The sequence below is a fragment of the Cupressus sempervirens genome, chromosome 8, assembly GCF_028749045.1.
Source record: "Cupressus sempervirens isolate cs-2001-9-10 chromosome 8, ASM2874904v1, whole genome shotgun sequence".
NCBI lineage: Eukaryota > Viridiplantae > Streptophyta > Pinopsida > Cupressales > Cupressaceae > Cupressus > Cupressus sempervirens.
In genome coordinates this window covers 339336001-339354092 of record NC_143125.1, presented here as the reverse complement: position 1 = coordinate 339354092, position 18092 = coordinate 339336001, and the positions used below count along the sequence as shown (strand labels likewise).

Sequence of the window (18092 nt, the reverse complement as noted above, 5' to 3'; positions counted from 1 at the left end):
CACATCTTTAGGAAGCAACTACGGAAGACTGTATTAGTATTTTTGACAACATATTGATTTTCAACAGAACATGGGAAGAGCACTTACAACATCTAGATGAGGTACTCAGTATCGTGGAGGACCACTCGTTTGCAAGAGTCCAAATGTTAGTTTGGATTGATCGAGATCCTCTACCTTGGTCATATGATTGGTGCAAATGGGGTGAAGGTACGTCAAGAAAAGATTCAAGCAATCATAGATTGGCCACCACCGAGGAATGTATCAAACTTGAGAGGCTTCATGGGTCTTTGCTCTTACTATAGAAGGTTCACTAGAGGTTTCTCTTAGATAGCGGCTCCCCTCACTGACCTCACACGGAAAGGGGCTTTCAAATGGATAGCTGAGGTAGAGGAGACTTTTGATAGGCTCAAATAGGTGATGAGCACATGCCTAGTGTTAGCACTACTAGATTTCTCTCAACTATTTGTTCTTGAGTGTGATGCTTCAAGGAGTGGTATTGGTGCGGTGTTCATGCAAGATAGGCATCTGATTGCTTATGAGAGCAGGAAGCTCAAGGATGGCGAGAGATCCACTTATGATAAGGAGATGTTCGCTATTAGGCATGTTCTAGCCAAGTTCAAACAATACCTAGTGGGGGGCAAATTCATGGTTAGGACAGATCACAATAGTTGGCACTACTTTCTAGAACAAAAGGATCTTAATGAGAGACAACAAAAGTGGGTCAACAAGATTCAGGCATATGATTTTGACATTGAGTACATCAAAGTAAGAACAATGTAGTTGTTGATGCACTTTCTAAGGGACCCTCAATAGCAGAATGTTGTGTTATATCTGAGATTTCAGTAGATTGGAAGTCTCAGTTGTTGGTTGAGTATTCTAAGAATACTCAAGCATGCCAGATTATGGATGTACAACTTTAGAACATCAGGTATAAGGTAATAGATGATGTGATTTTCTATAAGGACCATATTTACCTTGTACCAGGATCTAAACTCAAAAGTAAGATTATGAAAACTCTATATGATGCACCATCAATAGGACACCCAAGATTCTTCAAAACCTATAGAAAAGTTAGGGAAAGATTCTCATGGAAGGGTCTCAAGGATGATGTGCTCTGACATATCAAAGAATGTTAGACTTGTCAATAGAACAAGTCAGAGCATGAGTTTCTAACTAGGTTATTACAACCTATCCCCATTTTGACACAAAAATGGGAGAGTGTTTCCATAGATTTTATTACGAGGTTGCCTAGGGTGCAGGGTAGGGATTCTATTTTTGTGGTGGTGAATAGATTAATGAAGTTTGCTCACTTCTTCGCTATAGTAGCAAATTGGTCAGCTTCTCAAGTAGCTGAGTTATTCTTTCAAGAGGTTTTTCATTTACACAGTCTTCCTCGCACCATTGTGAGCGACAGGGATAGTCAGTTCCTTAGCACTTTTTAGCAGGAACTGTTCAAATTGACAGGTATGAAGTCGACACCCAGCACAAGTTACCACCCCCAGACGGATGAACAAACTAAGATAGTTAACAAATGGGTGGAAGGCTATCTCCAAAGCTATATAGCAAGATAGCAGAGAGCCTGGGTTAAGTGATTGTATTTAGAAGAGTATTGTTACAACTCTTCCTACCACGTCCATTTGGATGTCTCCATTTCGTGCTCTCTATGATAGCGAACCCTTGTCATTCGTAGACCTAGTTTTGCAAGACAGCAGGGCACCTCTAGCAGGGGATTGGATACAAGGTCAGCAAGATATCCTTAGATCTCTTCGGGAGAACATTCTACAAGCTCATAATCAGAAAAAGATGTACACTAATCGTTGTTGAACTGAGCGAAGTTTTGAGCTGGGTGATGTGGTTTATCTCCATCTCCAACCATACAAGAAAAGTTCCTTGAAGAATAGTGGGTCTCAAAAATTTCAGCCCTTTAGCCTAGATTTTTCGGTTCATATCACATTACTATGAGGGTTGGTGAGGTTGCTTATGAGCTACATTTACCTGAGGATAGCATAATTCATAACGTGTTCTACGTTTCATGTCTCAAGAAGGCGACTAGCCAGCATACAATACCCTCCATGGAATTATCTCTGCTTGATGAGGAAGGGAAGCTTGCATTACTTCCAGCAGAGGTGATAGAGGTCAGAGAGACAGAGCTGTGTAACAGAGCCATCAAGGAATATCTGATTCGCTGGAAGGATTTACCTTATGAGGATGTTACTTGCGAAAGCGAGTCAATCTTATAGCATTCGGCATTGAGATTGCTTGAGGGCAAGCAATCTTGGGAAGGGAGGATTGTAATGTCCCCTTCTTCGCGCTAGCCTTAATGGCGCCTAGTTGGTCTATCTTGCCATCCCAATAGACTAACAATATATAATTTAGGATGCCAACTAGTCACAGGAGTTTGGGTTTCAGTTAAGGAGATTTAAATGGGAAATCCTAAAGTTTTAGTCACTTTATTTTATTGGATTGAAATATAAAGCACTTTATTATTTAAAGTCACTTTAGGACAAAATGACTTAAAGTGACTAAAAAATGACATAGTCTTTTATCCCACATTACTAAAATGTTTGTATCTCCCCACACTTTGAGGTTATTTAAGAAGCAAGTGAGACTAGACACAAACCTAGCATCTCACTTTTGCACTTCTAAAATTATGATCCCAAATTGATACAGTGAAGATCTTTGAAGAATAGGAGTTCAGTGGCAGAAAGTATACAAGTGTTCAAGATTACGATCTGCACATAGTTGACGGATCGGGTGCTCACAACAGGACATTATATAGCAGGGCTGGCAGCTGTGTTTCTCTTAGGAGATCAGGTGTGTATGGCAGACCATATATCGCTGACATATCCACAGTCTGCAATCAGTTAGCAGCACCACACAGAAGTTGCAGGCCGGCAGGGTTAGCAAATAAGTGGTGGTCATGGGGGTTGTTCAGATTGTTTGTAGGTTTCCAGCATTGCGGAGACTTCACTTGGAGTGTCACCTGTAGGTGAAGCAAGATATAATCTCAGATGGAGGAAGGTAACAGTAGTGTTGATTCTGGCTGCTGACAGCTATCCATGGCACAGCAAGTATGCCAGGGAGTTCTGAAACCCATGAGCATTGTCACTCCAGGTGCTACATCACCCTTCTTGCACTTAATATAATTATTAGAATCCAATCTTTCCACTCGGTGATTGTAATACTGTTGTGTGCACGTTTTAATATTGAGGAAATGAGATTTGTGAATGAATCATCTATTTCTGAGGTTGATGATCTTTACTGCTGCATGATTATGTTATGAGACAGCCTTCTATCATTGCATAATAGGTGAACTGGAATTCTTAAGATTGTTAGACTAACAGTTTATTTATACTATCTACTTGACTGATATTTGTTCAAGAAAATTGGTACCCAAGCATTTAGTTCAGTTGCTTGCAAACTGTTTGTGAAAATGTCAATTAAGAAACTCTGAAATTCGTTATAAATTAGGGGAGAGTTATTACATATTGCCTACTACAGTTTTCTAATATAACCTTTTCCGAAAATTTCCTAAACAAATGGAGATTTTTCTTTTAGTTAACATGAATCTTTATCCATTCATTACTGTTTTTCCAGAGGTTCAAAGCAACATGGGCTGAAATTACATAACTGACTGAAAATTCACAACAAGGCATCATTTTGATTGATTTTAAGAAAGTTGTGAGATGAATGGCATGCAGAAATGAAGGATTCTACTAGATACGTGCCACCAAACATAATGTACAAAAATTATTAATGTACAAAAGTGACTTATATGAAAAGCTGAATTGAATATGGAAACTAAGGTTATTATGAAATGCTTAGGAATATGAAATCCTAGGAATAATCATAGACAATGCCATTGGAAACATCTTTTGCTCGTTCTTGGCCAAACAGCTTATCTACCATAGCCAAGGAAAATTCTATTGCTGTTCCAGGCCCTCTGCTTGTAATTAATTTCCCATCTATTACAACTTGTGAATCGACAGCACCCTGATCCAAGAGTTTCCCTGAGAAAGATGGATAAGCTGTTGCTTTCTTCCCCTAATATGAAAAGACAAAAAAATATAAGAAATTAAAGACACAGCTCAAAGATAAACTCCAATACCATTACTTCGTTACTTCAAAAAATCAAGAGATTCATGGATACCTTTAGCAACCCATGGGTTTCTAATACCACCACAGGAGATGCACAAATAGCTCCATAGATCCTATTTGACAATGCCTGATCTCTAAGCAGCTTTCTCAAAGACACTGACTTTTGCAACCTTTTTGCCCCAGGCATACCACCCTGTGAGATTACACGAAACATTATAGCAGACAAAAGTTACATTTATTCTTGGAATTGAAATAACTAATCAGTCAGATATTATAGCTTACCTACATATAATCATAGCCAAGACCACTAAAATCAATATCCACCAAATTAGCTACTCGAAAAGTAAGCAATATTCACTGAATTCTCATCTGGAAAACATTCCAGACTTGGATATTATAGCTCTAACCACATTTAATCAATGCTGAGATTACCAATATCCACTAAATTAACTACTAGGAACGTCCAACAGCAATCATGGAATTCTCATCGAAAAAAAAGTTCCAAGTTTTCATTTAGATCTGCCTTTCAGCAATTGTGCAAAGTGACAACAAGAATGCTATATTCTATCCCTCAGTTTCCTACCAACTTCAATCATAGCATACTAGTGACCATAACCCTGAGAATATTCAAGATAACACCCACATTAGACACTCAGTATCTTCTCCAACAAAAGTAGTGTTCCACAGGAACTCATCCCCTGCTCCTCCTACCCATTGCTAACCATCCCTGAAAAGCCCTTATAGAAGCAAGTTATGTCCGAAAGGCATCCCCTTCTTTTGGGGACATCAGAAGAATGCTCAGATATCTGCAAGACAGCCAAAAGAATCGTATGCATCCGTCAACCATCCCAACAATGCTGGGAAGCCCCCATTGCCTGGCTACACATAAAGTCCCAGACTCTGCCTGGCCCCAAATGATATGACATTCATCAACTATATAAAAGCTTTCATCTTAGATATAGCTTTCATGATCCAATCACTAGTAGGACAGACAATGTCAGATGCATATGACTTGGCAATCAGAGTTGAGAACAGCCCAATAGATGCCAGAAAGATTCCTCTCTGTCCACCTATCTATATTACCAGAATTGCCAACACAGTTGCCAGAAGGTGCAGCTCGAAGCACATCATTTGCTCCAACTCCTATGTTTTTGTGTCTTCATACATAGACAAGTCCATCTTCTTCTTCATTAGCCATGGAGGTTACTAATATGAAAAGCTTCTTGTGGAGCTTCTCAAACAAGACAATTAACCTAAAGAGACAGCAAGCTGCACCTCTGAATCCCCCTTACTAGAATTGAAAAGGTGGGCAACATCCATTCCAACACAGCCAGCACTAGGCGAGAGCAAGATCCGGTCATCAACCTCAATCTCAACCTTTAAATCAACCGTTATTTGTTCCAACCCTGCTGCAAGCTAACCACCTAACCATTCTAACGAGCTAGTTGCCAGCCAAAACAACCTAGTGGATACACAGTGTGGCATTTCCCATGCATTATGCAATGATGCACATGCACCTTGCAATTGTCCAAGGGGTAATCTTTAGAAGAGGAAAGAAGAGTAGAGGAACTAGGATTTTACTCCAGATGCAGGCATATATGCTTACCAAACTTCGAGCATGGAGAATGCCATACTCATTCCCAAGGTTAAAGGGATGTCCCTTGAACAGGAAGTAGAGACTTCCCTGGACCATGCACCTTTCTCATGGATGGAGGGAGAAGATGCAATGCTTACAAATGATGCCTCAACGTCTAAAACAAACCTCGTACAATTGGATTATAATACCAGCTCCAAGAGAAGAATCACCAGAGAGTTAATCATGCAAGTGGAGTAGCCCAAAGTTATCCTAGGAAAGGTCGACACCACCAAAAGAATCACAAGAACCCTACAAGCCAAAGGAACCCAAAAATTAAACTTTCAGATCACTTAACGTGGTTGAGCAGTTAAAGAGGGCTTAAACGAATGTGTCAGTATGGGACATCCTGACCATACTAGAGTAGAAGTCTTAGTTATAGGAAGCTTTAGAGGGTTGCAGAATGCAAACACCACTGGAAACAATTCTAGAGTGAGGAAAGATCAAGATCTAGCAAGGGAAACTAAAGATCAATCAACAGCGACCTTTAATAATATTAAGGAAGAAGCAACAACAGTAGAAATAAGTAAACCAAAATCCACCCCATTCTTCTTGAGCCTCATAGGAGATAAGCTATTGCATAATTCTATGATAGACTTTGGTGCTAGCATGATAGTTATGCCTAAGAAAAATAGAAAATTCTTACCATTGAAGTATGAGCCCCTAGATAGAGGAGTCATGCAACTAGATGGCAATAAGGTCCAAGCCTTAGGGCTGATTAGGATTGTCTTTCTATGACCTTGTATGCATGTCCCGTCATTACCATTCCCCAAGAAGTGGTCATTATAGACATTCTTTTGTTTTTGGCTTGTGCCTATTCAGGAACGTGATGAAGGTAACTCTACTTACTAACCCAAACACACACAACACAAGGAAATAAACAGAAAATTTGCAAGAACAAAAGCACTTGCTTACTATTATCTTCAATGAAATGACATTACAAAATTCAAAATAATAATAGCTACAGCCACATGAGCATTTTCACTATAATAATCTACAAGCTAGAGCCACCATATGCACAATCAGAAGTGCCCTTAGTAACCCCCAATTATCTTCTTTATATCGGGAAGTTTAACCGCAAAGAAGGATTTGGAAATTGTAGACCCCTTTTCAGACCGACCACCTCTATATTATTTTTCCCTACATCAGAATATGCCAAAAATGTAATGGGTATTGTCATGATTCTTTTTCCAGTCATTATGTTTTCCCATTCTACTCCTTGGGACCAATTTTTAGGTTTCGGTATGCACATAAAAACTTACTAAAACAAGTAAACTTACCAAAAATAGTAACCTTACCCAAAATAGCCCTTATGGAAAAACTATACAATATTTTTGGGTGATGCAAGATTGTTCTTATGCCCTGGATGCTCCTACATCAAACACCCGGGGTAATTTGAGAAGTGACCTTGTAACATCTCGAGTGCTCAAAGGAAAACCAACACAATCAACCTCTTCCTTTGATAGCCACAATGAATCCTCAATAGGCCTTCCTTTCCATTTGACCAAGTACTCTCCATATTTCTTGTTTCTTGTGCTTTTGCTAACACGACTATCTAAAAAGATTATCTCCTCTTTATCCGATTTAGGTGTTTGAATATTCCATTGTGCTCCCGCTACTGCATTCATGATACTTTGTCAAGTCTGAAATATTAAACACAAGTGAAATGTTAAGTCCACTTGGCAACTCTACCTCATAAGCATTCCTAGAATCATACTTCTTCAAAAAAAATCATGATCCAAATCTTTTCATCTTTAACATATTATATGTTCCTACTGAAAACCTCTCTTTTCACAAATGAACCATGAGTTCATCAGCAATTTGAAATTCCTTATATCTCCTCTAGTCTGCATTAGCATTATACTAAATATTCATCTTATTAATATGTGCTCTCACCTATTCATGCAAATTCGTCAAGTGTTCTACAAAGTCTTCAAGTTCAGCACTAGTTTTTTCTCCATTGTCCTACTTTCTCAACTTGGAATCATTTCTAGGACTACTTCCAAATACAAACTAAAATGGTGATGATTGCCTTTGGTGGTTGTCTGTCATTAATCGATGTTGTTAATGCTACATGAGTTTCATTACTTCTCCAAAATCGATTGATGATGGGCTTGATACCTTAATGTACAAGTACTATTATAATCGGTGTTCCTTAAGTTATCAGTCACAGTCCTTAAATGGTTGTCTAGCTATTGATATAACTAAATATCGACCATTGCGCTCAGTGACAGCTTGAAATTGCTCTTTGATAAAGGCATCTCAATTGATGATTTTATAGAGTCTTTTATAGCCCATGAGGCTTCTTCACAATTTCTTAACTATTTCAATTTTGCATTCAAGTTCTGCATTATTAATTTTCCCCAGAAGTATTCCTTAGAGCATTGCCTAGCGATGATTCTTATAGTTTGTCCCAGCATTGATTGGTAATTGTTAATTGTTGAAGATTATAGCTGCAATAGAGATCTTTACCTCTGAGATTGCTATATGATTTATTACATGTAGTGTCTTTATTTTGGCTTCTGTTGAAATTGAGATAATGCCTCTGTTTTGCATCGGCAACTAGAGAAGGGATTTATGGTGACTTGACACAGAAGGAGATTCATGCATGTAAAGATTTTACATATCCTCTGACTGTATTGCTGACGCCAATGAATAATGTTTTTGTATTTTTTGTGCTTTTCATTTTTTTCGTTTTTTGGATTATATTCTTCTTCTTTTTTTGCAGAAATATAAATAGATAAGAGACAAATTTGAGAAATAACGCACTTTCAGAATTTTTCCAATATTATTGCTAAAGAGAAAACAATCCAATTAATAATAGCTTCACAAATTAATTCAATTGTCCAACAATTAAAGAACCTGATTGCAGTTTTAGATGCCTCCGATATGGTTCATGAGAAAACACAGGACTCCAAAAATATGAGTTGTAGAATTGAAGTTAACAGCAACTTGTCCTAATTCACTATGGCCGCCCAGCTAGCATAGAAGGATCACCTGACTGCAATGTGATTGCCCAATCATGAACATGACCAAGCACCAAGGAAAGCATAGGCCAGAGATCAAGTCAGGGCTTAGGAACAATATTGTTGTCCACAAATGAAATACGGCTAAGTCCCAAATCAGCTGCAGCGAATATAAGCCTGGCAGATTGCTAGAAACTAAAATCACAGGTAATAATATATTGCTGCTAGCCCAGTGGTGATGGTTAGATGTAAATCGATCACCCACACAGCCTGTAGAACAATCGGCCAACTCCCAAGACAATTCAAATCACCAATAGCAAAATCGGCAGACTCCCAGGGTAGTTTGATTCATCAATATGCAGACACCAATTCATAAATCATTCTCCTTAGATTTTCTTCTTATAGAAACCAATAATTCAAAGCCAATCTCCAAGATACAGTAAGCACAGAAAGAGATTTGCAAACTGTTATACCTCGGCAACAATTTGCACAATTTCACAAAGCAATTCTGAGTATTTCACAAACACTCAACCAAAATATCAAGTAGAGAGAAATGTATATTAATCAAGATGATTCATATTCTCCCAAGAATTCATATTTATAATGCATTTTTGAGCCAATTAGCTTCACCCCCATAACTTTCACTTAGAAATAGCTTTATAATATAAACCCTAATTAATTTATAATATATAGCACAATAATAATTAAGTGTACATTAAATACTCATTAAATCCCATTATACTTGAAATAAATATGACTTCACCGAATAATCCATCTAGAGACTGAGCTAGAATGTCAAGCGACCACCCCGAGCCTGAACTGCTCTACTAAAAATAATAATTGGCCAAAAGTGATGAAAAATAGTAAGTTCCAAAATAGTAATCTCGCAACAAAGACCCCCAAATCCAAACATCAGCTCATGAGGGTCGCATTGATGAGCTGACAAAACCATGCTCCATAAATTTGCTAAATCATAGACATTATAGTCTTCCCTCCTCGAGATTGCTTGTCCCTAAGCAATCGCAATCTAGGGTGCTATAGAATATTCTCAGGCTCCCAAGTAGCATCCTCATTTGGTAAGTCCTTCCACTTAATCAAGAACTCTCTAATGGTCCTCCGCACCTGGCTCTCTCTAGTATCAAGAATCACCTCCGAAATTAGCTCGAATCTCCCTTCATCATCTAACAGAGGCAATACAGGAGATGGCACCACATGTCTACCCAAAGCCTTCTTGAGGCATAAAACATGAAACAATTTATGAACCCTGCAATCCTCAGGCAAATCTAACTCATATGCCACCTCACCAACACATCGCACAATATGAAAAGGACCATAATAACGTGGCTTAAATATCTCTGATCCACTCTTCTTGATAGAAAATTGTCGATACAGCTGTAACATCAAGTAAACCATGTCACCCACCTAAAAAGTACAAGTTGTCCTTCACTGATCAGCATATGGCTTCTACTGATTATGTGCCCTCTATATGTTGTCCCTCAAAGACCTCACTATATATTGGCTATCTTGTAAGAAATCCCCTGCACTCGGCACTTTGCTATCATTGCATAACAAATCAATAAAATTGGGTGGATCATATTTGTATAAAGCCCTGAAGGGTGACATCTGAATGGTCATGTTGTGAGTGGAGTTGTAATAATACTCTCATAAATATATCGACTTCACCCAAGCCTTCTACTGGGAAGAAACATAGTTCCGCAGATATCCCTCAACCCATTTGTTCACAATCTCAGTCTAGCCATCCGTCTAAGGGTGATAACTAGTACTAGGAGTCAACTCAATCCCACATAATCTTAAAATCTCCTACCAAAAATGACTCATAAACCTGCTATCATGGTCACTCACTATGGTCTTGGGTAGATCGTGCAACCTGAATATCTCCCTGAAAAACAACTCAACTATCTGCACAGCTAAATAGGTAGTAGTAATAGGAAACAAAACACTCTCGAACATAGCATTAAACATCAATCTTCAACCACTTCCAAGTGAATCTCTCCCGAACTTGTCTATATGTTTTGAAGAACCCTAGATGACCATCCATAGGAGAATCATGAATTGCTCTTAGGATAATCTCATGCACACCTGACCCTGGAATCAAATATATCCTCCCCTTGTAGATGACCAACTCATCCGCAAGTGAATAACTACCATCCAAAATACCCGAAGCCCAATAATCCCTGGCATACTCAGCTATAATCAAATGTCTCCACTCATTTGAAATCTCAGTGACTACACATAGATCAGCCTCCTCGAAAGAGCATCTACAACAACATTTTGGGTCCCCTTTATATAGGAGATGTCAAAATCATATGACTGTAACTTACTGACCCACTTCTATTGCTTCTCATTCAAGTCCCTCTGTCCAGGGAAATGCCTCAAGCTATTATGATTAGTCTTAATGCAGAACTTGTTGCTCACTAAATACTGCCTGAACTTGGCCAAAGCATGCATGATGGTCAGCATCTCCTTATCATAAACATTGAAAGATCTCTCCAGTTCTTGCAACTTCCTACTCTCAAAAGTTATGGGATGTCGATCCTGGGCTAAAATTGCACCAATACCCTCTCCAGAAGCATCACAATGTTAATCAAAGGGCCTAGAAAAATTTGGTAAAGCCAACAGTGGGTATGAAGTTGTAATGGTCTTAAACCTCTGAAAACAGTCCCGTGCCTAAGCAGTCCACTAAAAAGCACCCTTACAGATCAGATCTATAAAGGGAGTTGCATGTCGAGAGAATCCTGCCACAAACCTATGGTAAAAAAACAAAGGGCCATGAACCCCTCAACCATGTCAAGTTCTTGGATGTGGACCACTCCCCAATAGCATGGAACTTATCTCGATCCATTCGAACTCCATCAACATCGATAATATGCCCCAAGTAAAGTAACTTCGTCATACCAAGAGCACACTTGATCTCCTTGGCATACAAGGAAGCCCGATACAATATACCCAAAACTATATCAAATGAGAAACATGATCATCCCAAGTTTTTCTATAAATCAAGATGTTGTCAAAGAATACCAACACAAATCTTTGGAGCTGATTGTAAAACACCCTGTTTATAGTAGACTAGAATGTAGCAAGTGCATTCGCCAAGCCAAAGGGCATGATCATAAACTCAAAATGCCCACAGTAACATTTGAATGCAATCTTCTCTATATTCTACTCTCTAACTCGAATCTCAAGTCAATCTTCGAAAAATATTTTGCCCCATGCAACTCATCAATGAGCTCATCAATCTGAGGAACTGAATACCAGTTCTTAATAGTCTTCTTATTCAACACCCAATAATCTATACACATCCGAAGGGTACCATCCTTTTTAACCAGAACAACTGAAGATGCGAATGGGGACTTACTAGGCCTAATATGCCCCATGACAAGCAGCTCTTGTATGGTCTTCTCAATCTCATCTTTGAGCTGCTTCAGATGTCGATAAGGTGTGATCGTAATGGGCTTAGTGTCCTCCTCCATCTCTATGATATGCTCAATCCCTCTATCCGGAGGTCTATCAAGAAGTAGATCACTAAACACTTTATAGTTTTTAGTTCTCAACTGTTGGATGTCTGGGTGATAATCTAACTCCTTAATACTCATCAAGGTAGGCATAATCCTACACTCAACTACCCAATGTATGACATCCTTATGACATACCAGATGTTGCATGCGCCGAAGTGAAATCTGCTTAAGCTCTTCATTATTAATAGCCTTGAGGATTTGTGGTTGCCCATCCTTGATGACTCATCTCCATCCTCTCTGTGCTCAAGTAGATATCCTTAAGAGTGTGTAGCCATGCCATGCCAAGAACTATATCTGTCCCACCCATGTCTACCACATAAAAATCTGCGATGAAAGCATATGTGTTAAGCCTCATTGGAAGATCTAAAATAATCTTATTACACCTCAAAGTGAAACCATCACCCACCTGTACTCATAGGCCCTCAAAATCCTCTGTCTGCATACCCCTCCTAGTAACCAAACGAGCATCTATAAAATATGAGTAGCTTTGGTGTCAAATAATGCAATCACATTTTGTCTGGCTATGAGCTTGTGCATCCTAAAAGCTCCCTCTTTCTTCATGTTGGACAAGTAATCTACCTTGAGGTTGGAATCATCCACCTCATCCTCATCATCAACAATCGTATGTTGATCCCGCTCAAAATCCTCAGGCTGCTCCTAAAAACCAACACTGTCCTCATCATCATAAAACCACTCCATCGTCCTAATTTTGCCCTTAGGCTTCATAGGGCAGTTATGGTCAACATCATAGGGATCCCTACAATAGAAACACTTCCTCCTCAAATCATTAATCGTCTCTCGATCTAGAGGAGCTATAATAGGACACTTAGCCTCATATTTCTCCTCTCTCCTAGGAGTTGTGTTGTGAAGTTTTCACATCATCGCCCCAAAACTTTGGGGACCCCCTTTTTTCGATCACCTTGGCAATAAATAATTTTTTGAAGTTGTCCAAAAAATTTCTGATTTTAGAAAATTCTACATCTTGGACACCTCTAGGCCAGGAGGGAGGAGGTTTAGGTTTGATTTTTCACCCAGTTTTAAGCTTGATTTTCAAGAACGACTAATTTTATCCTTAGGCCGAACAAATTTCAAAAAACAACACTTCGCAAGATAAAATTGTAAATTTTGTACTTAGACGGTTTTTTTTAAAATTTGGATATAATTGTATAAACTTGAGTAATTTTCAAAAAATAAAATTTTTGTTAGATTTGGGTTTTTTTGGAAAATCTTGAAAAAAAAAATCAGTGAAAAAATTAATTTTGTGATGATGAAATCAAATAGGAAAATCAATTTTAGACTGTAGAGAAATGATTTATTTTTGTAAAAAATTAAAATTGCATAGCAAAATCGATTTAGATTAAATTGCAAAAATTGGCATTAAATGGATTAAATCTGCCTTGAAGATTTTAAAATATTTAAAGAAATTAGTAATTTAAAATTGAAAAAATCAATTTTGGCTTGCCAAATCCGATTTTTGATGATATATTAATTACTAAATCGTCATTAAATGAAAATGTTTAGCATCTCCAAGGCTTTATTTATTTTATTTTTGCAATTTTGGTCTAACTGACAATTTAAAAATGCAAAGTTCATTGTGGCAAAATTAATTTTTAGCTTATCATTTAATCTGGGCCAAAATTGTGCATTAATTAATGTTTTTTTTCTCTCCTAGGTGCAAGTCGGCCAGCTAAAGAAGGCAAGTGAATTGGGTATAAGAAGGATCTCCTTCCCCTTACCTCCTCATTCATTCCATAGTCTTCTTCCATGCTTGGGGGCAGCGATTCTTCTTAAGGAAGACAATTTTTTCCAAATTTTGGCATTCTTGCAAAAGTGGATTTCCATTGTTGGATATCTTATTTTTTTCCATTAAGGCTGCATTTCTGCCCTAGGAAACTTCTTGTGGCAAATCAGAATTTCTTGCCCTAAGGCGATTTTAGTGGAGCAGAAATTTTTGGAAGACAAAATTCTGATTTTCGAGGGGGCTGTGATTTCCTCCTAGAGATTGAACAATTTTGTTGGTGAAGAAAACAAGTGATAAAGTCTGATTTTTTGGCACATGCATGGGCAATTTCAAGTGGATCGAATTCTATTTTCTCCAGCTAGGGCATCAAAATTTGCAAAGGACTTGAAATTCCTAGGTCTGATCCTAAATTCCAAAAGAAGACCCTGCGATTGGTAAAGGTAAATTCAATTCATTTAGAGTTGAAGGGGGTCCTTAAGCGGATTTCACTCTTTTGCTCGTCTAGTTTTGTTTCCCTTGGTTCTTCTTGCATTCATCATCCACCACTTCATCATCCCATCCTAGGTTGAAGATTGGAGATTGATAAGTGTAGAATCCATGATAAGACATTTGAAGAGGCAGAAATAAGCTAGACCACCCCTAGGTTGAAGTTGGGAGATATAAGTGTAGTCCATCCTAAGGTAAAGGCAAGGCAGAAATAAGTGTTAGTCCCACCCTAAGTTGAAGATTGGAGATTGATAAGTGTAGTGATAGGAGTTGGCGAGTAAAAAATAAATGTAGAATCCATCGATAGAAAGAAGGTTGGAGATCGATAAAGGTAGTCCATATCACTTAGAACGAAGGGGCAGAAATAAGTGTTTAGGATGGTAGATGTTAGTGCATGCAAGAACCCTAAAAAAAAAACACTAAGAAAGACAAAGAGGATATGATGCCCAAAACAACTTCTCGAAAATGAGGCGAATAACCGATACCAATGTCGGTACAGTAAATATGATACAAGTAAAAGACATACTAAAGGAAGGACAATCCCCCATGGCAAAGAAGATATACAGAAGTGGAATTGTACATGCAGCAACTTTTCCTCCTACCTTGCCTTGTCGAAAATTGGTTATTGAGTGCGCATCCAAGTTTGATCTGATTAGTAAATCCATCATTTTTTATGAAGGGAAGAGGGTGTTGGCCAACATTGGCGGATAGGCGATTGAAAAAGCATTTAACATTCCCCAGTACAAGAGCATGACAGTGGTGATGATGGATCAGGCAGCCAAATCATTTTAGGATAGCCAGGAAGCTTATTTCATGCATCTAAAATAGGATTGGCTACATGAGGGAAAGAAAGGGGTAACCAAATTATCGAGGCTCACAGTGGCAGATTTCAAATCAGAATATGGCGATCTCATTGTGCTCCTCAGCTGGATCATGGGCCTAGCTCAAGGTATGCAATTTGAAAATTGGATGTACTTCTTTATTGATGAAATTGAAAAAGGAAAAAGAAGATTTGATTGGGCTAGCATGATAAGCGAGAATCTAGAGTTGCAACTTAGAACCGTACAAAACCAAAAGCAATTCTAGATGGGATCCTATTTGTTTTACTTAATTGCTAGATTGTATAAAAGTTTGGGAATTGAGGCCTTGAAAAATCGACAGTGGGTCGGGGCAATATTTGGTGCATGAATGCTATCCATAGCTTTATTTGCACAACAACAAAGATTACAAAATGTTTTGTGATGCCTTTGCCATGAAGACAGTAAGGGTATCACAAGGAACACCTGCTAGGAGACTCTCATCGAAAGCAAAAGCAAAGATATTAAGTACAAGAGTTGGTTCATCCAATTTCCGCAATTCACTTACATTAGAGTAGTAGGAAGCATAGTTTGTCCCAAGAGGCTTCCAAGATACCCACCCGACAAGGTAGTTTTGATGGAATTGGCTAGGCAATTTGAGCATTATGACAAAATAATGAGACTCAAAGGTAAGAAAAGGATTACCTTTTCATTCAGAATTGGTAATGATAGTTGCCCCAATCGTGTCGCCTTTGCAGCTGCGAAGAAGGAATTGAAATGGTATCATCTAGAATGGTACAGAGCAAGGCAAGGATTCGATCCTAATGATCTATCAAGGTATCTCACGAAAATGCATTTAAAAATGTTCCCACTATAGAAGACTTTTGGGCCAATGCCAAGGATGACTTTCACGTGAGAAAGCTAGCCTTCTCAAGATTGTCGATGAACATGATGAGAGAGATCAAATGGAGAGGCCTTGATATTCCCGATCAACTAGAAGATGATGGAAATGTGTTGAGAGAAGATTATGATACAGTAGAAGGAAAAGAGTTGAATCCAATAGATTGGGATGATCATTAAGATCATTCCTTGGAGGTAGTTACAAGAGCAATTGATTTGCATACCAAGTCATGGCACAATGAAAGATTAAGGAAGCTACAAAGTCAAAGGATTCCCCTTATGAGAAGATGAAGCCAAAAGAAGGTCTAGTGGAATCAGTCGGACGGAAGGGTGAAGTGGCCGGCAACAAGGAACAATTAGAAGCAAGAAGAGAGCTTTGGAGGTTGAGAAAAGCAAAGAACATCCGAAACCTCCACCAAAGAGACAACATGTAGTACCGTCAAGGGAAAGTATAATTGAGGCTAGAGGCCAAGAAGATAACACAAGTGAACAAAGGACTAGAGTAGAAGTGAGCTCCAAATTAGAGTCCAGTGGTTACAGTAATAGCACCGAGTACTCTCCTCTCTCAGAAAACCAACATGAAGGTGACATGGCAGTTTCTAATGAAGAAGAAGATGGGCCGATTGATATTGAGGAAATGAGTCAGGCACCCGAGGTCGTTGGTGATGCTTTGTTAGTCGAACCAAATCTAGATTTGGGGAGATGCACCGCACCACTATGGTTAAGGAAAATGCTTATGCCAAGAGGCGAAGTAGTAACTGTCCGAACAGTGGAAGACATCCAAGGATTAATAGAGAAGGGTGATAGCGAGAACCAGAAACAGATTGTAAAAACGGTGGCAAAGGTAATCAAGAGCGACAATGATGGTCACCGAAAGGTTCAAATTGCTATACCAACAGTCAACAAGGCATTGGATGAGGTTGTGGCCCAGGAATACAAGATAGTGGAGCATAACTTGGGAAGGAATACAGATGACATGGAGTGTGAGGAGATCCAAGAGGGTATAGCTTCAATCAGAGAAAGGTTGAGGTAGGAAAATGAAAGGATCATAAAGTTGGAGGCCGAGAACAAATATTGGAGAGATTGCCAGCCTATCCAATAGTTGCACCAAGCAGCCCTTCCTCAAGACAGCGGGAGCAACCTAGAAGAGATATCGGCTCAGCTACATGAAGTCAGGGATTGGATCCATGATACAATCCAAAATGGGCGAAATTTCTTGCCTTCCTTTATCTCGACATTCCAGTCACTAGTGAATGTTAGAGACAAATTCAGAATATTTGAAGAGTGGAAGGATTTTCTTCGAGTCAAGGATTTAGCTATTCCAAGGCTACAAGCGTTCATTGGGCTACCGGAGGCATATTTGGAAAGGGCCAAGTTGGTTGATGAAAGAGGATTGAGAACGGTTGAGTCTTGGTTTGTTGCCTTGACCATAGATGTGAGTATTGCCGATTAATCGGCGATACTAGAAAAAATCGTGATTTTTTGGGGCCGGCGATTTAGTCGCCCCAAAAATCGCGATTTTTTTTTTTGCAAATTTTTTCAAAAAAATCGCAGATTAATAAGCGATTAATTGCCTAAAAATCGCTATTTCTTGCAAAAAATTCGCCCGCGCCTGGCAGTCACATAAAGTGACAAAAAAACATATTTTTTTCATTCAGTTTTTAAATTGCTTAAGGTGTTTTGGAGAGGAGAGGATAGAGGAGGAGTTCTTGGCAAGCAAGAGGCGGAATCGAGTGCATTTGGAGGCCTTTTGATTCGATTTCTTCGTTACTAGGTAAGTGATTTGAATCTTTGTTTTTTATTTTTGCAAGAGATTGTATTCTATTTTCTTGCATGTAAATGGATAATAATACATTCCTAATTAGTTAGGAATGCATTTGATGAATGTAAGCAAGATTAAATGCATTCATTTGCATTTTTTTCCATTCTAGATCG

At 38.6% G+C, this 18092-nt stretch overlaps 1 protein-coding gene across 1 annotated transcript in view; it reads right to left on the bottom strand.

The window, feature by feature from the left end:
• Positions 1-3696: 3696 nt before the first annotated feature.
• Positions 3697-18092, bottom strand: part of LOC149542730 (protein DJ-1 homolog A-like) — a 176468-nt gene continuing 162072 nt past the window's right edge. Inside the window, exons 7-8 of the mRNA XM_089797610.1 lie at positions 4151-4291; positions 3697-4044 (exon numbers count right to left, since the gene is read on the bottom strand). Coding sequence (XP_089653736.1) covers positions 3838-4044; positions 4151-4291 — 348 coding nt within the window. The 3' untranslated portion in view covers positions 3697-3837. The remainder of the gene's footprint in view (positions 4045-4150; positions 4292-18092) is intronic.